This window comes from Lipotes vexillifer, unplaced genomic scaffold (assembly GCF_000442215.2).
Source record: "Lipotes vexillifer unplaced genomic scaffold, Lipotes_vexillifer_v1.1 scaffold1016, whole genome shotgun sequence".
Lineage (NCBI taxonomy): Eukaryota > Metazoa > Chordata > Mammalia > Artiodactyla > Lipotidae > Lipotes > Lipotes vexillifer.
Window position 1 is genome coordinate 619,956 of NW_006769290.1, and position 24,045 is coordinate 644,000.

At 39.8% G+C, this 24,045-nt stretch overlaps 1 protein-coding gene across 1 annotated transcript in view; it reads left to right on the forward strand.

Moving 5' to 3' along the window:
• The window catches only part of NXPE3 (neurexophilin and PC-esterase domain family member 3), a 48,885-nt gene that overhangs the window by 5,607 nt on the left and 19,233 nt on the right, over positions 1-24,045 (forward strand). Inside the window, exons 2-3 of the mRNA XM_007445547.1 lie at positions 16,324-17,078; positions 21,147-21,220. Coding sequence (XP_007445609.1) covers positions 16,324-17,078; positions 21,147-21,220 — 829 coding nt within the window. The remainder of the gene's footprint in view (positions 1-16,323; positions 17,079-21,146; positions 21,221-24,045) is intronic.

Genomic DNA, 24,045 nt, shown 5'->3' on the forward strand with positions numbered 1-24,045 from the left:
TTTTTTTTTTTGGCCGCACCATGTGGCTTGTGGGATCTTAGTTCCCCAACCAGGGATTGAACCCAGGCCCTTGGCAGTGAAAGGCATGGAGTCCTAACCACTGGACTGCCAGGGAATTGCAGAGTTCAGTTTGTTTAGATTTCACATATAAGTGATATGGGATATTTGTCTTTCTCTGTCTGACTCATCTCACTTAGCATAATATTCCAGTGTGTGTGTGTGTGTGTGTGTGTGTATACACACACTGCATTTTCTTTATTCATCCATCAGTGGACTTAGGTTCTTTCCATATCTTGGCTATTGTGAATAATGCTACAGTAAACATGGGTGTGCAGATATCTTTTTTATATCTTTTTTCATTTCCTTAAGATATATACCCAGAAATGGGATTGCTGGATCATATGATAGTTCAATTTTTAATTTTTTGAGGAACCTTCATGCTGTTTTCTTTAGCAGCTGAACTAATTTACATTCCCAACAACAGTGTATAAGGGTTCCCTTCTCTCCCTATCTTCTTTATCTTCCTTATGGTAGCCATTCTAATAGGTGTGATGTTATATCTTATCATGGTATTGATTTGCATTTCCCTGATGAATAGTGATGTTGATCATCTTTTCATGTACCTGTTCACCATTTGGATGTCTTCTTTGGAAAAAATGTCTATTTAGTTCCTCTACCCATTTATTTATTTATGTATTTTTGGCTGCGTTGGGTTTTTGTTGCTGTGCACGGGCTTTCTCTAGTTGTGGCAAGTGGGGGCTACTCTTCGTTGCAGTGCATGGGCTTCTCATTGTGGTGGCTTCTCTTGTTGCAGAGCACGGGCTCTAGGCATGTGGGCTCAGTAGTTGTGGCTCGTGGGCTCTAGAGCACAGGCTCAATAGTTGTGGTGCATGGGCTTAGTTGCTCCATGGCATGTGGAACCTTGAACCTGTGTCCCCTGCATTGGCAGGTGGATTCTTAACCACTGTGCCACCAGGGAAGTCCCCCTCTGCCCATTTTTAAAATTGGATTTTGTTGTTATTCTTATTGAGTTATATGAGTTCTCTATATATTTTAGATATTCACCCTTTATCTGATATATAGGTTGCAAATATTTCTCCCATTCCATAGGTTATCTTTTCATTTTATTGGAGCTATCTATTGCAGTGCAGAAGCCTTCTAGTTTGATATAATACCCCTTGTTGATTTTTGCTTTTGTTGCTTGTGCTTTTGGTGTCATATCTAAAAAAATCGTTGCCAAGACCGATGCCAAGGCACTTCTAGTATTTTACAATATCAGATCTTATGTTTGTTTTTAATCCATTTTGAGTTCATTTTTGTGAGTAGTGTAAGATAGGGGTTCAATTTCATTTGTTTGTTTGTGGTTAACCAGTCTTCCCAGCACCATTTTTGAAGAGACTATGCTTTCCTCATTGAGTATTTGCTCCCTTATCAAATATTAGTTGACTGTTTATGTGGAGGTTTATTTCTGAACTCTTGATTGTATTCCATTGGTCTATATGTCTGTATTTATGCCAGTACCATACTGTTTTGATTACTATAGCTTTGTAGTGCAGTTTGAAATCAGGACATATGATACCTTTAGATTTGTTCTTTTTTCTCAGGATTGCTTTGGCTATTTGGGATCTTTTGTTGTTCCACATAAATTTTAGGATTGTTTTTTCTATTACTGTGGAAAATGCCATTGGAATTTTGATAGGGTTTTCACTGGATCTATAGATGACTCTGTTAGTATAGGTGTTTTAATAATATTAATTCTTCCAATCTATGAACATGGGCTCTCTTTCCATTTGTTTATGTCTACTTCAGTTTCTTTCATCAAAGTTTTCATTGTATAGATCTTTCACTTCCTTGGTTAAATTTATTCCTAATTATTTTATTGGTTTTGATGCTACTGTGAATGGGATAGTTTTCTTAATTTTTTCCAGATGTTTTGTTGTTAGTGTATAGAAATGCAATTTATTTCTGTATGTTGATTTTATATCCTGCAGCTTTACTGAATTTGTTGATTAGTTCCAACAGGTTTTTGATTGAGTCTTTAGGATTTTCTAAATACAGGTGACCCTTGAACAAGATGGGTTTAAACTGTATGGGTTCATTTATACATGGATTTTTTTTCAGTAGTAAATACTACAGTACTACATAATCCACAGTTGGTTGAATCTATGGATGTGGAACTGCAGATATGGAGAAACCGTGTATATGGAGGGCTGACTATAAGTTATATGCAGATTTTCGACTGTGTGGAGGGTAAGTGCCCCTAACCTCTGCATTGTTCAAGGGTCAACTGTATGAGATGATATCATCTTCAAATAATGACAATTTTACTTCTTCATTTCTGATTTGAATGCCTTTTATTTCTTTGTCTTGCCTAATTACTCTAGCTGACAGTTATAATACTATGTTGAATCACAGCGGTGACTGTGGACATCCTTGTCTTGTTCTTGATTTTAGAATAAAACCTTTTAATCTTTCATCATTGAGTGTGATATTAGCTGTGGGTTTGTTGTAAATAGGCTTTATTAAATTTACCTTCTATACCCAGTTTGTTGAGACGTTTTTATCACGAAAGGATGTTGTATTTTATCAAATACATTTTCATCCTATTAATATGGTGTATCACATTTACTGTTTTGTGTATGCTGAATCATACTTGCGTCCCAGGGATAAATCCCACTTGGCCATGGTATGTATCCTTTTAATATATTGTTGAATTTAATGTATTGTTGAATTAATATTTTGTTGAGAATTTTTGCATCTGTATTCATCAGGGATGTTGCCCTATAGTTTAGTTCTCTTGTAGTGCCCTTATCTGGCTTTGGTATCAGGGTAATGCTGGTCTCATAAAGTGAATTTGGGAGTGTCCTCTCCTTTTCAATTTTTTGGAAGAGTTTGAGAAGTTTTGGTGTTAATTTTTAACATCAGCTTTTAGTTTTGTTGATCTTTTCTGTTGCTTTTCTGGTCTCTAATTCATTTATTTCCACTGTGATCTTTATTTCTTTCCTTCTGCTAACTTTGGTCTTAGTTTGTTCTTCTTTTTCTTCTTCCGTGAGGTGTAAAGTTAGGTTGCATGGGATCTGTTTTCTTAATATATACATTTATTGCTATGAACATCCCTCTCAGAACTGCTTTTGCGGTAGGTTTTCCATAGGTTTTAGTATGTTATTTCCAGCTTCATTTGTTTTGAGATATTTAAAAATATTCTTTTTCAACTTATTCTTTGATCTGTTGGTTGTTCAGGAATATGTTGTTTAATTTCTACATATTTGTAGATTTTCCAGCTTTCCTCTTGTTGTTGATGTCTAGTTTCATACCACTGTGGTCAAAAAGGATAGTTGGTATGATTTCATTCTTCTTAAATTTGCTAAGACTTGCTTTATGGCCTATCATGTGATCTAAAGTGGGGCATGTTCCATGTGCACTTGAGAAGAATGTATATTCTACTGCTGTGATTGAATGTTCTGTAAACGTCTCTTAGGTTCATTTGATCTAATATATGGTTACAGTCCAATGCTTCTTTATTGATTATCTGTCTGGGGGATGCATCCATTGCTGAAACTGGGGTATTGAAACCCCCTACTATTACTATATTGATGTGTATTTTTCCCTGCAGTTTTGTTGGTATTTGCATAATAGATTTAGGTGTTTTGACATTGGGTAGGTATAGATTTATGATTGTTATATTTTCTTGATGTATTGACCCATTTATCATCATATAATGATCTTCTTTATCTTTTGTTACTGGTTTTGGTTTAAAGCCTATTTTGTCTCATGTAAGTGTAGATAACCCCCTTTCTTTTGTTTTCTATTTGCATGTAATGTCTTTTTCCATCCCTTCATGTTGAGTCTTTTTGTGTCATGAAATCTAAAGTGAATCTATTGTAGGCTGCATGTAGTTGGGTCTTATTTTTTTATTCATTCAGTCACTCTGTGCCTTTTGGTGAATTCAGTCCACTTACATTTAGAGTATTTATTGATACATAAGGACTTATTAATGCTGTCTTATTAATTGCTTTCTATTTGTTTTGCATTTTCATTGTTTCTTTTCCCCTCTGTTTATGCCTTCCTTTTTTTTGTAAATTAGTGATTTTCCATGGTGGTATGCTCTGTTTTCATTTCTTTCGCTTTTGTGAATTTTCTTTATGTTTTTGTTTCCTGGTTACATAAAACATTTCATAGATAAAGCAGACCATTTTAGGCTAACAGCATAACTTCAACTGCACACAAAGCTCCACCCTTTTATTCCCTCCCTTTTGTATTTTTGATGTCACAGTATACCTCTTTTTGTACTGTGTATTTGTTAACAAGTTATAGTAGCTGTAGTTATTTTCTTTAACCTTTATACTATAGTTAAGTGGTTAACACACCATCCTATTACAGAATTAGAGTTTTCTAAATCTGTATATTTATCTTCACCAGTGTGTTGTATACTTTTCTATGTTTTCATATCACTAGCATCTTTTCATTTCAGCTTGAAGAACTCCTTTCAGCATTTCTTGCAAGGCAGGTCTAGTGGTGATGAACTCCCTCAGCTTTTGTCTGTCAAGGAAAGTCTTTATTTTTCCTTCACATCTGAAGGATAACTTTTCTGGGTATTCTTGGCTGGCAATTGTTTTCTTTCAACACTTTGGATATGTCATCCACTCTCTCCTGGCCTGTAGGTTTTCTGCTTAGAAATCCACTGAGAGCTGAATGGGCATTCTTTTGTAGATTACAATATTTTTTCCTTTGGCTGCATTTAGGATTCTCTCTTTATGCTTGTTTTTTGACAGTTTCATTATAATGTGTCTTGGAGAAGGTCTTTTTGCATAGAGATAATAGGGTGATCTCTTAGCTTCTTGAACTTGGTTGTCCAAGTATATCCCTAGGTTTGGGAAGTTCTCAGTTATTATTTCTTTAAATAAACTCTGCCCCCTTTTCCCTCTCTCCTCTCTCTCAAACCCTGATTATTCTAATATTTGTACATTTGGTGGCATTGCGTAGATCATGTAAGCTTTCTATGCTCTTTTTCATTCTGTTTTTCCTGCGTTCTCTTCTGATTGGTTTATTTCAAAGTTCCTGTCCTCTAGCTCCCTTATTCAGTCTTCCATTTGATCTCCTTTGCTATAGATGCTCTCTATTGCATTTTTTCCATTTTATTCATGGAATTTTTCAGCTCCAAAATTTCCATTTGCTTCTTCTTTATGATTTCTGTCTCTTTGTAAGTTTCTGATTTTGTTCGTGTATATTTTGACTTGTTTGTCTATGTTTTATTGTAGCTCATTGAGTTTCCTCAAACAGCTATTTTGAATTCTTTATCTTCTAGGTCGTTAATTCTGTGCCTTTGAGCTTGGTTATTGGAGGATTATTGTTGTCTTTTGGTGATGACATGATTCCTTGATTCTTTATGTTCCTTGTACATTTGCATTGCTGCTTTCACACTTGAAATAGCAGATACCTCCTCCTGTCTTACTGGTTGCCTTTAGATGGGATAAAATGTTCATTAGTCCTGTTTTATCTGTGTTTTTTTCTGCCCTTGTACAGGTACACTTGCCTTCCATGTCTTGCTTCTTCTTGTGGCACAGTTCTTAACCTTTTCTTACAATCCACCAGGCTAGCTGCTGTTAAGCTTTTGTTTTCCAGAAGGAGGCACTATGGCTTAAGTTTGTGTTTCTCCCTTGTCCACAGAAACTGATAGTGTCCTGTTTAGCAGAGTCTCACTTACTGCCTCATTTGGGAGCATGCACAGGAGCTGCTGGTTCCAGAGTGTGGGGAGGTGTGGGTTTAGCACTCAGGGCATTGGGAGTGCCCTTGGGCTCTGTGGAAAGATTGTCAGGTGAGGGTCTCCCATGGGCTCGTGGGTGGACTCCCTGCTAAAGTCCTGAGCACAGTTAGCAGGAACTGCATCCCTTCAGTGCCCTTTGGTATTCTTATCTGCCTCTTTCCTGATCCCTTCCCTCCCTCCAGTCATGGAGATCTCACCTCAGTACTTGGGGTGCTGCTGAGTTAAGTGGGTTTCTCTCACAGTGGGGGTAGCTGGGCACTAACTTGCCACTCTCCTTTCCCTCTTGGAAGAGGGCGCTCCTGGGTTGTTCAGCCCTGGGCTTGTTATGTGTGGGGAGGGGCAGTGCTGGCAAAGTTCCTCATACCCTCTTAGTCACATCCAAACTTGTATTTTTTTTCTTTCTGGGATTTCCCCTTGGGAAGACTGGATTTCTACAAATTCTTTCTCATCTGTTGGTGTCTGCCTGGGTCAGCATGCTCCAGGTTTTCCCTGACTATGGCCAAGAGGGATTGGGACAAGTTCACTGGCTATGCTGTCTTCACTGAGGTTTATCTGCCTATTACCAGATACACATGTGGTCGAGACTCCTCCTAGGTCCCTTGGCATGTGGTACTGGATCCCACAATTCCCACAGAGGCACTTTTGTTTTTGGATGGGTGCCTAATTTGTTGTTAAAAAGGGAGACAGGGCTTCCCTGGTGGCGCAGTGGTTGAGAGTCCGCCTGCCGACGCAGGGGACACGGGTTCGTGCCCCAGTCCAGGAAGATCCCACATGCTGCGGAGCGGCTGGGCCCGTGAGCCATGGCCACTGAACCTGCGCGTCCGGAGCCTGTGCTCCGCAATGGGAGAGGCTACAACAGTGAGAGGCCCGTGTACAGCAAAAAAAAAAAAAAAAGGGGGACAAAAAAGGAGGAATGTCTTATGCCATGTCATGACGCTGATGTCAATTCTGCTAGGGAAAACTTTTCAAAGTCATTATTACCCTTTTTAATGAACAAATAATACTGTGTGTTCCTTTAAAATGAAGGAGCCTAATGAAATTCTTCCAGTTGAGAGTATCTGGATACAAGTGTAAAATGAAAGGGAAGAAATACAGAATCTAAGAAGATCATTAAAAATCCTTTTGTATTTTGGGATTAGTTTTACCTTGTTTGGCATTACGCTTACCTCGTATAGGATTTTTTTTTTTACATCTTTATTGGAGTATAATTGCTTTTCAATGGTGTGTTAGTTTCTGCTTCATAACAAAGTGAATCAGTTATACATATACATATGTTCCCATATCTCTTCCCTCTCCCTCCCTCCCACCCTCCCTATCCACCCCTCCAGGCGGTCATAGGGAGCCTGAGGCCTTGTTTAAGTGGTTTATAACAGGTAACACTAGCTATTGAGGAGAGTGATTTTCAGTTTTGCTTTGCTGTTGTTGTTTCCCCTTGCAATTTAACTTATTGCATAATGTCAGATGCAGTTCCCTGGGTTAGGTACTAAAAAGGTCCTACACCCAATTTCCAATGTGGGTAGGGGGGATTTTTCCATACCACCAGGCAATTTTTGGACACCAGCAGGGTGACCTACAGTTCAAATCAATTCTGACACTGTAACTGAGCAGGATCCTATGGGCCCTTCCTGGACAGACCCCCTCCCCCAGGTCCTCTGCCTGCCTCTCTTTTGTAGAAAAGCTGTAGTTTCTCAGGCCTCCGGAGAGTCACAGAAGCCTGGCCCAAGAATTAATGATTGAAAGGACAATATAGTGACAAAAGTAGCAGTTGGGCCAGGAGAACTGGTAACAATTGAAACAGTAAATCAGCCACATGGCAGTCACAGTATCCATAGTTCCTCCCTGAAATACATAGATAACAGTATCTGATACACATTCCTGAGTTGTTTTACAGATGCTAAAACCCCCACCAAATGGAAGAAGTTAACTATTTGATGATCATGAGCACATAGCCCCCAGACCATCTGGAACCTGAAGATTGGTAATGTTAACCCCTGTGACACTGCCTTGCTACCACACCATCAACCAGTCAGAGAATTGTGCACGAGCTGATCATATACTCTCTGACTCCCCTCCCTCACCTTCCCTTTAAAAATGCTTCCCTGAAACCCATTCAGGAGTTGGGGTGTTTCTGAGCACTAGCTGCCCTGGACTCCTAGTTTGGCGCTTTATGATAAACGCTGCACTTTACTTCCCCACAACCTGGTGTCAGTAGATTGGCTTTACTGTGAGCAGGCGAGTGGACCCAAGTTTGGTTTGGTAACAACACTGTCTATCTGAAGATAGCTCAAATCCCACAGGTTAAGGGCTCAGTCCTATAAAACTCTCCCCCAACCCCAACTTCAGATGCCAGTCACAAGTCCAGGTTGTCACCTGTGCTTCTGACTGACTATAGATCAGAAGTTCCAATGGTCTCTGCCTTGGCTTCAGTTAATTTGCTAGAGCAGCTCACAGAAATCAGAGAAACATTTTACTTACAGGATTACTGGTTTATTATAACCAATTATAACTCAGGAACAGCCAGAAGGAGGAGATGCATAGGGCAAGGTATATGGGAAAGACATAGAGCTTCCATGCTGAGTGCACCATTCTCCTTGAATCTCCATGTGTTCACCAACACGGAAGCTCTCCAAACCCCATCCTTTTGGGTTTTTATGGAGGTTTTATTCCATAGGTGTTATTGATTCAGCCTCCAGGGGTGGGGGTCCAGGGTGGGACTGAAGGTCCCAACCCTCTAATCATGGTTGGTTCTCCTGACAACCCAACCAGCCCCCAGCCTCAAGTGCTTTCCAAAAGCCACCAAAGTAACATACGGTGGTGGAAAGGGGCTTGTAACGAAGAACAAGGCACCCATTTCCCCTTTATGACTCTGAAGTGTTTTCAGGAACTGAGGACACGAAACCAAATATTACAGCAAAAGATGCTCCCATTGCTCTTATCGCTGCCAAGGATTTTGGGAGCTGTGAGCCAGGAACTGTGGATGAAGACCAAATGTATATTTCTTACAAATCACAGTACTGCAGGTACATAGCTATTTTTCCCATCCATGTGTTCATCTGTCCTTCTATTAAGAAAATAATTAATGAAAAGTATAAAACACTTGAAAGAATAGAGAGTGGTATTAAGTACATAATTGAATTCCCTCCCCAGACGTTGTTTCTTGGATGTAACTGCTTGTTTTTAATTATTTGCTTAGTTAGCACTAATTACACATTACACAGTTATATCTTGTTTTGTCAGCTTTACATTGTACCTTCTGACCTTTCCACATCAGGCAGTACAGCATGGATGGTTAAGTTAAAACACAGACCAAGGGCTTCCCTGGTGGCGCAGTGGTTGAGAGTCCGCCTGCCGATGTAGGGGACGCAGGTTCGTGCCCCGGTCCGGGAAGATCCCACATGCCGCGGAGCGGCTGGGCCCGTGAGCCATGGCCGCTGAGCCTGCGCATCCGGAGCCTGTGCTCCGCAACGGGAGAGGCCACGACAGTGAGAGGCCCGTGTACCGCAAAAAAAAAAAAAAACAACAACAACGAAAAAAAAACACAGACCGAACTCAGACTGCTTGGGTTCTAGCCCAGGTTTGCTGCTTATAACCTATGTGACCTTGGGCAAATTATCACACCATTCATTGCCTCAGTTTCCCTGTCTATCATATGGTATAATAACAGGACTTATCTCATGGGATAATTTAAACATTGTATTAAAAGATTTATGTAAAGTCTTCAAAAGAGTGTCTGGCACATAGGTGCTTAGTACATGTTGGTTGATACTGCTGTTCCTGTTAAGATAATGAAAGATGAGGTCTTCTGCTGACTCACACTTTCTGTCACTCTCTTTCTAAACTTTATAAAATTATTTTTATTTCTGTGCATTAGAATAATGTATTTAGACCTTTTCTTTCCCTAATAGCAGTAGATAGCACATTTTAACTCCCTCCTGTAAGTAAGTGAGAAAATCACTTTTGCATTATATTACATTTGACTTCTGTTAGCTAGTGTATAACTTTTGCATCATCAGGCTTTATAATCTTTAGTTTTATTGCTCTAACTATAATTAAGGCTAACATGTAGCCTTAATTATATCAATCTTTATGGATTGATTCTTGTTTTTTAAATTAATTTATTTAATTTATTTATTTTTGGCTGCATTGGGTCTTTGTTGCTGCACACGGGCTTTCTCTAGTTGCAGCTAGAGGGGGCTACTCTTTGTTACAATGCACGGGCTTCTCATTATGGTGGCTTCTCTCGTTGTGGAGCATGGGCTCTAGGCGCACGGGCTTCAGTAGTTGTGGCACGCGGGCTCAGTAGCTGTGGTTCACCGGCTCTGGAGCAGAGGCTAAGTAGTTGTGGCGCACGGGCTTAGTTGCTCTGTGGCATGTGGGATCTTCCCAGACCAGGGATTGAACCTGTGTCCCCTACATTGGCAGGCAGATTCTCAACCACTGCACCACCAGGGAAGCCCTGGATTGATTCTTATACTTAAAAAAAATAACATTATGATAATCATGTAAATGTTAGTCAATATAGAACATGATCCTTTGAAACCAAATCTATATCTCTTGATGGAGAATTTCCCAAACATCAAGGTCAAATGGATCTTTTATATACACTACCTCAGTTGCTTAATCATGCTGCATTTTAATTTGCTTCATATTTTAATGATGACTTATACCTCTTCTTGTTTTTTTTTTTTCTGGAGTGCTAATTGCCTTTTTTTTCTGATGAGAGAAAATACCACCTTCTGTAACATGTTGTGAGGATTTTCCTTCATATGATTTGTTGAATTGAATCCACTTGCTTCTTCTCCTTTTTTTTTTTTTTTTTCCGGTACGCGGGCCTCTCACTGCTGTGGCCTCTCCCGTTGTGGAGCACAGGCTCCGGATGCGCAGGCTCAGCGGCCATGGCTCACAGGCCCAGCTGCTCCGCGGCATGCGGGATCTTCCCGGACCGGGGCATGAACCCGTGTCCCCTGCATCGGCAGGCGGACTCTCAACCACTGCGCCACCTGAGAAGCCCCTGATGTGGACCATTTTTAAAGTCTTTATTGAATTTGTCACAATATTGCTTCTGTTTCATGTTTTGGTTTTTTGGCCACGAGGCATGTGGGATCCCAGTTCCCTGACCAGGGATCGAACCCTCACCCTCTGCATTGGAAGGCGAAGTCTTAACCACTGCACTGCCAGGGAAGTCCCTCCACTTGCTTCTTCAAGGCATTTTGTTTTTTTTTCCTCAGAGCCCTCTATCTTCCTGTTTCAGTGTTCACTGATTATTGTCTTGACCTGTTGCCTAGCTGTTATTCTGAGTTTGCTTTTCATTGAATTCCTGGGTTGGTTTCACTCTTGCTTATGTCTTTCACTTCCTTGGATTTTTCTTTCCATTTTACTGGGTTAAATCTTCAAATAATGTTTTTCTGAAAGGGCACATGGGAACAAAGCTTACATGTCTGAAACTGTCTTTATTTTGCCCTCATGTATGATTTGTATTTGTATTTAGAATGCTGTATTCAAAATCCTTTTCCCTCAGAACCTTACAACTTTGCTCTACTGTCTTCTAGTGTCCAGTATAGCAAAAGACAAGGCTAATGCCAATCTAATTCTTGTTTTTTTATTGGTAACATTATTCTCCTTTCTGGAAGCTATTAGGACCTTTTCTTTACCTGTGAAATTTTACAAGGCTCTAAGGTGAGTTTTTTTTTTTGGTAGAAATCTTTATTGTCAAACAGGCAGATCTGCTCATTAATAAGAAAAGAGCTTAAACATCTGAAATTTAGAGACAGAGTATAAAATATTTCTAAAAATATTAGAAAGCCATTGTGTTGTACAGTATATAGAGCAAAATGCCACAATATAAATAGCAATTAATGTCCAAACTAGAAAAGACTGAAGTCCTTATAAGGTTGTTTTCTAAGCAGAAAGGCCAAAGTGAAGATTAAGGACCAATTCTAAGAGGGTGTAAAACATGGTCTTTGGGAAGCACTGGAGTTTTTTTTTTTTTTTTTTTTTTTTTTTGGCGGTCCTCGGGCCTCTCCCCGCCGCAGCCTCTCCTGTTGAGGAGCACAGGCTCCGGACGCGCAGGCTCAGCGGCTATGGCTCATGGGCCCAGCCGCTCCGCGGCATGTGGGATTTTCCCGGACCGGGGCACAAACCCACGTCCGCAGGTGGACCCTCAACCACTGCACCACCAGGGAAGCCCTGGAGTTCTTTTAAGACACTTTCTTGCATACCTGGGATAAATCCCACTTGGTCATGGTGTATAATTCTTTTTACACATTGTTGGATTTGATTTGTTAATATTTTGTTGATGATTTTACATCTGTGTTTATGAGGGAAATTTGTAGTTTTCTTGTAATGTCGTTATCTAGTTTTGGTATTAGGGTAATGCTAGTTTTATAGAAAGAGTTAGGAAGTATTCCCTCTGCTTCTATATTCTGACAGAGAGTGTAGAGAATTGATACAATTTCTTCCTTAAATATTTGGTAGAATTCATCAATGAATCCCACCTGGACCTGGTGGTGTCTGTTTTGAAAGGTCATTAATTATTGATCCAGATTCTTTACTAGAGATTATAGGCCTATTCAGATGATCTGTTTCTTCTTGCATGAGTTTTGGAAGAGTGTATCTTTCAAGGAATTGGTGCATTTCATCTCAGTTATCAAATTTGTGGGTATAGAGTTGTTCCTGGTATTCCTTGATTATCCTTTTTTTTTAAAATTAATTAATTTATTTATCTATTTATTTTTGGCTGTGTTGGGTCTTTGTTGCTGCGCGTGGGCTTTCTTTAGTTGTGGTGGGTGGGGACTACTCTTGGTTGCGGTGCGTGGGCTTCTCATTGCCGGTGGCTTCTCTTGTTGCGAAGCATGGGCTCTAGACATGCAAGCTTCAGTAGTGTGGCTCGCGGGCTCTAGAGCGCAGGCTCAGTAGTTGTGGCGCATGGGCTTAGTTGCTCCGCAGCATGTGGGATATTCCCTGACCAGGGCTTGAACCCATGTCCCCTGCATTGGCAGGTGGATTCTTAACCACTGCACCACCAGGGAAGTCCCTTGATTATCCTTTTAATGTCTATGGGATCTGTAGTGATGTCTCTTCTTTCACTTCTGATGATGGTAATTTGTGTCCTGTCTGTTTTCCTTAGTTAGCCTTGCTGCAGGCTTATTGATCTTTTCAAAGAACCAGCTTTTGGCCTCATTGTCTTTCCTCTATTGATTTCCTGTTTTCAGTTTCATTGATTTCTGCTCTAATTTCTAATTTCTTTTCTTTTCTTTTACTTTGGAGTTGATTTGCTTTTCTTTTTCTAGTTTCCTAAGGTTGGAGTTTAGATGATTGATTTTAGATCTTTCCTCTTTTCTAATAATGTGCATTCAGTGCTGTATATTTCCCTCTAAGACCTACTTTTACGGCATCCCATAAATTTTGATAAGTTGTGTTTTCATTTTCATTTAACTAAAAAGATTTAAATTTTCTATTGATATTTCTTCTTTGACCCTTGTTTTATTTAGAAGTGTGTTGTTTATTTTGTTTTATTATTTATTTATTTATTTATTGGGCACCCCTCGTGGCTTGTGGGGTTTTTTAAGTTCCCTGACCAGAGATTGAACCTGGGCCCTCAGCAGTGATAGCGTGGAGTATTAAGCACTGGACCGCCAGGGAATTCCCAGAAGCGTGTTGTTTAATCTCCAGGTATTTTGGGATTTCCTAGCTATCGTTCTGTTATTAATTTCTACTTTAATGCCATTGTAGTCTGAGAGCAGACATTGTATGGTTTCTCTTCTTTTCAATTTTTAATGGTATGTTTTATGGCCCAGAATATGATCTGATTTTGTGCATCTTTCACGTGAGCTTGAGAAGAATGTGTATTCTGCTGTTGCTAGGTAAGTAGTTTATAGATGCCCATCATTATCTAGTTGATTGGTGGTGCTGTTGAGTTCAACTGTGTCCTCACTGACTTTCTGCTTGCTGGATCCATCCATTTCTGATAGTGGGGTATTGAAGTCTTTAACTACAGTAGTGAATTTATCTATTTTTTCTTGCAGTTCTGTTAGTGTTTGCCTCACATATTTGACTTTCTGTTGTTAGGCACATACATGTTAAAGATTGTTATGTCTTCTTGGAGAATTGACCCTTTTATTATTATATAATATCCTTTATCTCTGGTGACTTTCCTTGCTCTGAAGTCTACTCTGTCTGAAGTTAATGTAACTATTCCTGCTTTCTTCTGATTAGTGCTAGCCTGGTATATCTTTCTCCATCCACTTACTTTTAATCTATATAAGTCTTTATATTTAAAGTAAGTTTCTTAGAGACAACATATAATTGAATCTGACAACCTCTGTCTTCTAACTGGTGTCTTTAGTCCATTGGTGTTCAAGGTGATTATTGATATAGTTGGATTAATATCTACCATAGTTGTTACTGTTTTCTATTCATTGTCCTTGTTCTTCGTTCCTATTTTTGTCTTCTGCTCTTTTTCTGACTCTTGTGGTTTTAATTGAGCATTTAAAAAAATATTTATTTTATTTATTTATTTTTATTTTTGGTTGCATGGGGTCTTAGTTGTGGCATGAGGGATATTTCGTTGCTGCACGCAGGCTCTTCTTGCAGCACGAGGGCTACTCTCTAGTTGTGGCGTGCGGGCTACTCTCTTGTGGCGTGTGTGCGGGCTTCTCTCTAGTTGTGGTGCACGGGCTTCTCTCTAGTTGTGGTGCGCAGGGTCCAGAGTGTGTGGGCTCTGTAGTTGTGGCCTGCGGGCTCTCTAGTTGAGGTGCTTGGGCTCAGTAGTTGTGGCCGTGGGCTTAGTTGCCCCGCAGCATGTGGGATCTTAGTTCCCCGACCAGGGATGGAACCTGTGTCCCCTGCATTGGAAGGCAGAATCTTAACCACTGGACCACCAGGGAAGTCCCTAATTGAACATTTTACAGATTCCATTTTGTCTCCTTTCTTAGTGTATCAGTTATACTTCTCATTTTACTTTAAGTGGCTGCCCTAGAGTTTTCAGTATGCATTTACAAGCAACTCAAGTCCAGTATCAAATAATACCATACTGCTTCATGGGTAGTGTAGGTACATTATTAATAACAAAATATTCCTAATTCTTCCCTCCTGTCCCTTGATAATTGCTGTATTTTTTTCCTTTTAGTATGTCTTATAATTTTTGTTGAAAGCTGGACATGATGTACTGGGTAAAACGAACTCCAATAAATAGACTTTTAGTGGTGTGGGGGTGAGGTGTAGGGGAGGTGAAACATTTTATAGCCGTATGATCCTCAGTCCTTTAGTGAGTCTGTGAACTTCAGAATTGTTTCTTAGTCTTACCCCCAACCCTTAAATTGGATAGAATGGTTAGAGTGGGCTGGAGTTGGGTATGTCCCTTACCTCAGTTTGGTTAGGCTCTGGTAAAACCTCAGTAGGTTAGGCTCTGGTAAAATAGTTTGGCTTGAGGGCAGGCCTTGTTAAGAAGAATGGAATACTCTGGTATTCAGTAGTCCCTCCATCCACTGTCTTGCTTTCTGTGGTGTCATTTACCCATGGTCAACCATGATCTGAAAATATTAAACGGAAAATTCTAGAAAAAAACAACTTACCAGTTTGAAATTGTGCATTGTTCTGAGTAGCGTGATGAAATCTTGTGCCATCCTGCTGTTTCCCACCCAGGATCTTCAACCACTGACATCATTGTAGCTCAATCCACGATCACCTGACACAGATGATCCTGCTTCTGACGTGTTGTCAGAAGGTCAGTAGTAGCTAACACTACGTCACAATGCCTACATCATTCACCTCACTTCATCTCATCACGTAGGCCTTTTATCCTTTTACATCATCACAAGAAGAAGAAGGACAGTACACCAATAGGATATTTTGAGAGAGAGACTTCCCTGGTGGTCCAGTGGCTAAGACTCTGTGCTCCGAATGCAGGGGGCCCGGGTTTGATCCCTGGTTGGGGAGCTAGATCCCACATGCATGCTGCAACGAAGACTTCACATGCTGCAACTAAGAGTTTGCATGCTGCAACTGAAAGATCCTGCACACGGCAATGAGGATCCCGCACACAGCAACAAAGGCCCTGCATGCCACAACTAAGACCCAGTGCTGCCAAATAAATTAAAAAAAAAAGATATTTTGAGAGAGACCTCATTCACATAACTTTTATTCTAGTATATTATTATAATTGTTCTATTTTATTATTATTGTTAATTTCTTACTGTGCCTAATTTATAAATTAAACTTCATCATAGGTATATATGTATAGGAAAAAGCAGTATATATAGGGTTTGATGTGACCCACAGTTTCAGGCATCACTGGGGGTCTTGGAAGTATCTCCTGTGGATAAAGGGGGACTACTGTCCTTCAAAATGATTCCTTTTCCCTTTCTCCTTCTGGAAGCACCAAAGGGATTTTTCTCTGATATTTGCTGTGGGAATCTGTAAAACTGGTGAGCTGTGGTTTTTGAAACAATGTCATCTCAAGTAAGTTTTATTAAAATTTAAGCTGAAGCAGGGATTTATTTGTTGACTATAAGGAGATTTATTGTAACTGTGGTTTCTGTTGTTTGTGTCTTTCTCTTCAGTACTTGGACCATGAGACTGCATCAGCCACATTCATTGACAGTGGTGGACAGTTTGTTTTCTCCCAGGTGACAGGAATTAGCCGGAATCTTTACTGTGGCTATGAGCACCAGACTCTGTCCAGCCGGGAGCGCCTGGAGGAGGACTCCTTGTTGGCCGCCTTACAGTGGCAGGTGCCTGATGTGGGCCCAGTCCCCTTTTTGAAGAGCACTGACCCTTCTTCCAGCTATTTTGTCATCTTGAACTCTGCCACCTTCTTCAAGGTGGGAAGCCAGCTAGAGGTGCTGGTTCATGTACAGGATTTTCAAAGAAAGCCCAAGAAGTATGGTGGAGACTACCTGCAGGCCAGAATCCACTCCCCTAAGTTGCAGGCAGGGGCCGTGGGTAGAGTGGTGGACTACCAGAATGGGTTTTACAAGGTCTTTTTTACTCTGCTCTGGCCAGGCAGAGTTAAAGTGTCCATATCTCTGGTCCACCCCAGTGAAGGGATCAGAGTTCTTCAGAATCTACAGGAAGAGAAACCAGACAGGGTCTATTTCAAGAGCCTCTTCCGTTCAGGAAGAATTTCTGAAACTACAGAGTGTAACGTGTGTCTTCCTGGGAGTCTTCCCCTGTGCAACTTTACAGATCTCTATACCGGAGAACCCTGGTTCTGCTTCAAACCAAAGAAGCTCCCTTGCAGTAGCAGAATTAACCATTTCAAGGGCGGATACCTGAAGGGCCTCCTAACTGCTGCAGAGAATGCTTTCTTCCAGAGGTACGTGCTCCTTGCTCTAGCGGGTAATTTAAGAGGTCTCTTTCCATTGTCTTTGTCCTACTTAGGAGACTTTCTTCTTTTGGTTATGTGCTTCTTATATCTTTCTGAACTTGGCCCAATTCAGGAGAGGTGGTAAGAAAATAAATATTTATATTTTGTAATTAGTGTGCTTATTTCAGTTCAAATTAATGACCTTAAATTTTTGTTCTTTTACCTTAATATCTTTAACTTCAGAATTGCATAGTATATCTGTATAAGCAAGATCACTTATTCACAGAACAGATAAAAAAAATCATCCAAGAACAGGGCTGCTAGAGGTCTTATAGTTAGGGTGGTGTTTTAGCTTCATGTCTAATAAACTGAAAAAAGTTTTAAGTGACATATTATTAGTTGTTAAAATCATATAAACATTTATTGATAGGAAAAAGACTATGAATATGGTAACATTGCTGGACTGATTTAATGATAAGTATGGGAAGCCAGGAATACCACAGCAAACTGTATTTTTGAAGGTTAATAGTTGTTGAAATTATTGCATTCCATGTAGTTCTGAAATAAAATAACATTCTTAAGGAATAAAAAGAAAAATAACATAGAAAGTACAATTACTTGAGAGAACGTAAAACATTTTTTATTTTTAAATGAACTCTATACTTTAAAAGTATTCCATTGGGCTTCCCTGGTGGCGCAGTGGTTAAGAATCTGCCTGCCAATGCAGGGGACACGGGTTTGAGCCCTGGTCCAGGAAGATCCCACATGCCGCGGAGAAACTAAGCCCGTGTGCCACAACTACTGAGCCTGTGCTCTAGAGCCCATGCTCCACAAGAGAAGCCACCACAAAGAGAAGCCCGCGCACTGCAACAAAGAGTAGCCCTCGCTTGCCGCAACTAGAGAAAGCCCGCACGCAGCAGCAAAGACCTGACGCAGCCAAAAATAAAATAAAAATAAAAAATAAATTTATATAAAAAATTTTCCCTTGTAGAGAGGGTTCTTTGTTGAGTATATCTGGGCTCTAAAACTTTTAATGTTTTATGTCCACTCATTACTTGGTGGGGGAAAAGTTCCTACCATAAGATGTGTGGTCTGTAGGAGTTTCTAAAATAAAACTCTGATTGTTTACTTCCTGAGTCAGCTTTTGGTCGTAACAGTTTTAAGTACATATTTGATGCCATGCTTTCAGAAGGCCAGCAGAGGGGGCACTACTCCCAGTGTATTCACTGTACTGTTCTTGAGGGGACTGCCTAGTTTTTTGTGGCTCAGTACAAAAGGACTTTAGTTTTATTCTTGGGTTCAGATCTTAGACACATTATTTATCAATGACTATGAGCAGATGATTTTATTTCTGTGTACTTTTTGCCTATGTATGAAGACTGTTCAGTTACCCCCTTTTATTTTATTTTAAATAATTTTTTTTTTAAGTTTTTTTTTTTTATGTGGACCATTTTTTAAAGTTTTACTCCCTTTTAGAGTTGTGTTGTCAGTCTACTTAGTGGCTTAGCAAAGAGGAGGAAGCATAGCATGTAATTTACTGAAATTCCACGTGGCAAAAAGTGGGAAAAAGTTTAGAGAATTAAGTTAGTGTAAACTTTAAAATGTTCCTAACACTAAATCCTACCATTAAAACCAAAGAACACCTGTGAATCCAGAAGGATAAAATAATGTCTGCCTCTGCCTTTACTTGCATATCCTGGATGAGGCTGGCTGAGGGTACTTTGTAGTAGAATCATTAAAAAAGATTCTACTTACCTGGAAGTTTTCTGGGAAAGCGTTTGAGGTGGCATAAGTTTTTGGAAACCAAACATTTGACAGAGTCCTGATACAGATTTTTTTTTGCATTGTTTGCTCTGTTAAAAATCTGAAATTTTGCATTAGGCTAACTGAAAAGAAAAAGAGAAAGATTGAAATTGATCATTTGAGAGATCTTTGAGTGTAGTATTTTGAGCTCATGGCCTGAATATGTTAAGCTACGCTCATTTTTACCTCTCTTCCTTGGTGGCTCGTAATGTTGCTTAATTCAGAAAGGATTAAGAAGCTTAGCCTTGGTCTTTGGTTCCCAAATGACAGTTGGACAATTAAGGTGATCTAATATCTCAAGGGAAAAAAAAAGTGTTGGTTTTAGAAAGAACCATAGTACTTTGCTTAAAAGATTCTGATAATAAGAGAATGTCTTTTGAAAGAATGAGCTTATCACATTAAAAGCTTCCCTTTTATTTTAGCATGATTTATACTTTTTTTTCCTTTCTAACTTTGTATTAAAAAAGTTCAAATCTGTAGAAACCCTGCAGAAATAACAACAGTGAGCACCCATATACCTTTAACTTAGACTCACCATTGTTATGTTTGGCCGCATTTGCTTTCTCTCTTTCTGTGTGTTTATATGTGTGTATTTGTGTATAATTCTTTCCCCTCAGACCATTTGGGAGTAAGGTGCAGACATCATGGCACTGCAATCCAGGCGTATGCATCTCCTAGGACTTTCTGCAACGTATAACCATGACACAGTGATCACACTTGGGCCTTTTATCATTGACCCAACGTTGTTATTTAATATGCAATCTATATTGAAGTTTATCCAGTTGTCCCAATAATATCCTTTATTGCTATCTCTTTTATTTTAACTGAATCTCTGATCACACACAATCTGTTTAGTTGTCTCTTTAGTCTTTTAGTCCAGAAGAGTTCTCTAACTTGTTTTGGTTTTTGCGACATTGACAATTTTGATGTTGCTGTTTTTGTAGAATATTGCTTAAATTGGATTTGCTGCTTTATTGTTTCTGCATGATTAGATTGAGAGTAAACATTTTTACAAGCAAATTACAATGGTGAAGCTTTCTTCTTTTCCTTACCTTAAAGCTTTAAACTCATGAAAGTAGTTTATATGTGCTCTTTTAAAGTCATGTATATTGTCTCTTTTATAATCCATGAAATGCTGTTATTCTCTAACATAGCCCCCTATAATTCCTTCCTTCCTTGTTGTCTGTCTCCCTCATTCATTAGAATGTCAGTGCCATGAAGGAGGAGATGCTGGGTTTTTTTTTTTTGTTTGGCTGTGCCACTTGGCTTGTGGGATCTTAGTTCCCCAACCAGGGATCGAACCTGGGCCCTCGGCAGTGAAAGCCTAGACTCCTAACCACTGGACCTACAGGGAATTCCCAATGCTGTGTGTTTTGTTTACTGTTATATTCCTAGTAGCTAGGATAGTGCCTGGCACATAGTAGAAGCTTAAGAATTATTTAAGAACAAATCTGTTTTGAATTGATTTTTGATGAAATGAAATATCGTGACTGCAAGTTCCCATATCGAGTTTGGAAAGTTAGCATTTTATTTTTTTGTTTGTTTTTGGTCTAAGTGCAAGAGGCCTAATTATTATGAACCAGTTTCTGGAATAATTACACCATGTTTTCAGTATACTTCTCCTGGACTCCACTGTCCCCCACCTTTTCACACAGCCCTCTATCAGGTATTTTCTGAGCATGGACTCTAGTCCAGGGCCTGTGCTAAGTACTGAAGATGAAAGATGAATGGAACATAATCCATGTCTTTGAGGAGTACATGTTTTATTAAGGGGAACAGACACTACAGAGCCATAGTAATGATGAACAGAGTACATGCATGAGCATGTATCTGGGGACACATGTCCCCAGGTAGGACTCAGCTCTGGGCAAGGCCTAAGGAATCTGACGTATGACTTAATGCTCCGTAGTTTTGCAGCCTGAAAACTAAGTAGTGACAAAATAGACATTCTCATCAGTGTGAGCCATTCTCTGAGTCCAAGGGAAGTAAGTAATTCAAACAGAATTTGTCATTTTGGAGTTTGCACTCTAAGGGCGAAGCAGTGAAAAACTAAAAACTTGTTTAATTCTTATTCAGTTTATGTATCCATATAACCTGCTTATTATATACCTAGTTTATTAACTATCAATTTTATTGATTAACATTTATAAGAATATTTCATCTTAGTAAAGCTGTGTGAAATCCTGTCCATTTAAAAATTTGAAAATAAAGATACATATTAGAAAATAAATGTTCCTGAATCTAAGCTTGTACTCTTTTTATTCCTCTTTCAAGTGGTGTCAATATCAAAATGCCAATCAACTCCAGTGGACCTGATTGGGTGACTGTGATTCCCAGCAGTATAAAAGGTAAAAAGGAATGAGCATGATGATTTGTTGTTTTTCCTGCTAAGTGTGTTGAGGCTCTGTAGGTACACTGATGTTACAAAGCCCTTTTTTTTTTTCCTTTTTAATATGCCCTGGTTACTGCTGGGCACAGTTTTAACTGTGTTTTAACAAATGTTCCGGGTGATTCTGATCCATTGGTATAGGATATTATTAAGAGTAAAAGAATGAAATTTAGAAGAGTAAATTTCTAAATGTATGTGTTTTGATTTTGCAGAATAGGTATAATGAGCTATAGTGACTTGTAGAAAGAAAGGATGAACATTATTAAGGAGGTTATGCAGATGGAAGGTGATCACTCCTTGGCCTTTTGGCGAAGATCAAGTGCAGATCGCAGATGAGGTCCTTTTAGCTGTTGAAAGCATGTATGTAGTATCCTACAGAGCAGAAAGTGCAAACACCAACGCCACAGGGGTGAGGTATATAACACATATGAACCTACCAGTGTGGGTATTGACCATATGCATGCCTTGTGTAAGTGGTGGGTAAGGAACTGCAGAGCAAGGACCATCTAAAGGGGGCATCCCCTCAGTTCCTACACATTGTTGCTATGCAAAAATGTAGACCCAGCACAGCCAGATCTATAGATTTTTTTCCATGAAAAACCAGAAATCAATTTTTGAATGTTAATATCTCCAGATTTCAAAACATTGGCATGCAGTTAAAAACTTTAAAACTATTGTGTGGGCTAAATAAAATTTGAGGCCCAGATGCAGGCAGGACATTGTCAGTCTGTATCTCTGGTGTTCACTGTCATGTGCCACAAGAAATCCCAGTCTTTTCCTAGTAAAGAGCTGTATTTGATTTACTTGAACCCAGTGAGTTACTAATTTTAGAGGGTACATATTGCTAAACATTGTTAATAGAAATTGCTTACCTTTTATCTGCCTGGCCCTCAACCCCACAGCCGAGATATCAGTAAACATGGGATCACCCAGTAGTGCTGAACCCCTCATATGCTCACATCTGACACCTCCGGAGGCCCTGTCCCACTACCAGATCTATCCCCCTCTTCCACAGCCCTGGTTGTCTGGCTCACCCACCTTGTGATGTCTCTGGATGTCCAGGGGGAGGAGCTTTGGGTGGTTTACTTGCACCTGACAGGTCTTGGGATTCAGCCAGGAAGTGGTTGTGGGTTTGTGATGTACATTCTGTTTAGAGAGAAGAAAGATTCAGTAACTAGTGGGGCTTTTGATGGATTTTAGAGGAAGAAAGAAACCATGGATCAGTAGGAGCAGGGTAGCCTGGCTTTGATAAAACTGTCTCGGAGCAGGTAAGTAATTGGAAAGAAAAGAAAAGGACAATTACTTTATAAATCAACGAAGTCGGGCTTGGGGGAACTTCACCTAAATTCACCTTAGTGACCAGCAGGGGGCACTCAAAGATGCTAAACGAAGGGCTCACATTCTTCCTTCTTTAATTCCTTCCTTCTTCCCTCTCTCCCTGCCTTCCTCTCTTAATTCCTTCATTCCCGTTGTTCTCTTTTTAAAATCTTTTGTTTTCAGATAATTTTAGACTTAAGGAAGAGTTGTGGAAATAGTACAAAGTTCCCGTATAGCCTTCACCAAGTTTCGCTTATGCTAATTTCTGATTAATTGATTGATTGATTGGCTGTGCTGGGTCTTCACTGTGGCATGTGGGCTCTCTAGTTGAGGTATGTGGGATCTTAGTTCCTGACCAGGGATCGAACCCAGGCCCTCTGCACTGGGAGTGTGGAGTCTTAACCACTGGACCACCAGGAAAGTCCCCCCTTATGCTAAGTTCTTTAAGAAATCACAGAACGCTTATTAAAACCAAGACTTTAACATCCATATAATGTTATTAACTAAACTATAGAGTTTATTTGGATTTCATCAGTTTTTCCACTAATGTCCTTTTTTGTTCCAGAATCCAGTGCAGATCTCACATTGCATTTAGTTGCACGTTTCCTTAGTCTTTCCTCTGTGACAGATCCTCAGGCTCTTATTGTCTTCCATGACTTTGACACTTTTGAAGAGCATTGGTCAGATAGTTTTTAGAATCTCTCTAAACTTGGGTTTGTCTAGTGTTTTCTTTTGATTGGAATGAGGTTATGCATTTTCAGAAATGCATCACAGAAGTGATGTTGTATCCTTTTGAGGGGGTACATGATATTGATATGTATTGCTAACAGTGTTAACCTTGATCACTTGGTTAAAGGGGTGTCTACCCCGGTTTTCCACTGTAAACTAATTATTTTTCTTTCTTTCCCCTTTTTTTTTTTTTTTTGGCTGTGCCTCTCGGCTTGTGGGATCTTAGCTCCCTGATGAGGGATCGAACCCAAGCCCTCAGCAGTGATAGCACGGAGTCCTAACCACTGGACTGCCAGGGAATTCCCTAAACTAATTATTTTTATCTTTGTATTTACTGAATATTCTGGGGAGGTACTTTGAGACTGTGGTAGGCTGAATAATGGCCCCTAAATATATCCAGGTCCTAATCCCTTGAATTTGTGAATGTTACCGTATATGGCAAAAGAAACTTTACAGATGTGATTAAGTTAAGAGTTTTGAGCTGGGGGGAGATTATCTGGATTATCTGAGTGGGCACTAAATGCAATCACAAGTGTCCCTTTAGGAGGGAGGCAGAGGGACAGAAGACAGAAAGCCATGTGAAGATGGAAGCAGAGAGAGATTTGAAGATGCCATGACATTGGCTTTAGAAATGGAGAAAGGGGCCATGAGCCAAAGAATATAGCTCTAGAAAAGGCAAGGGAACAAATTCTTCCCTAGATCCTCCAGAGAGAGCGTGACTCTGCTAACACCTTGGTG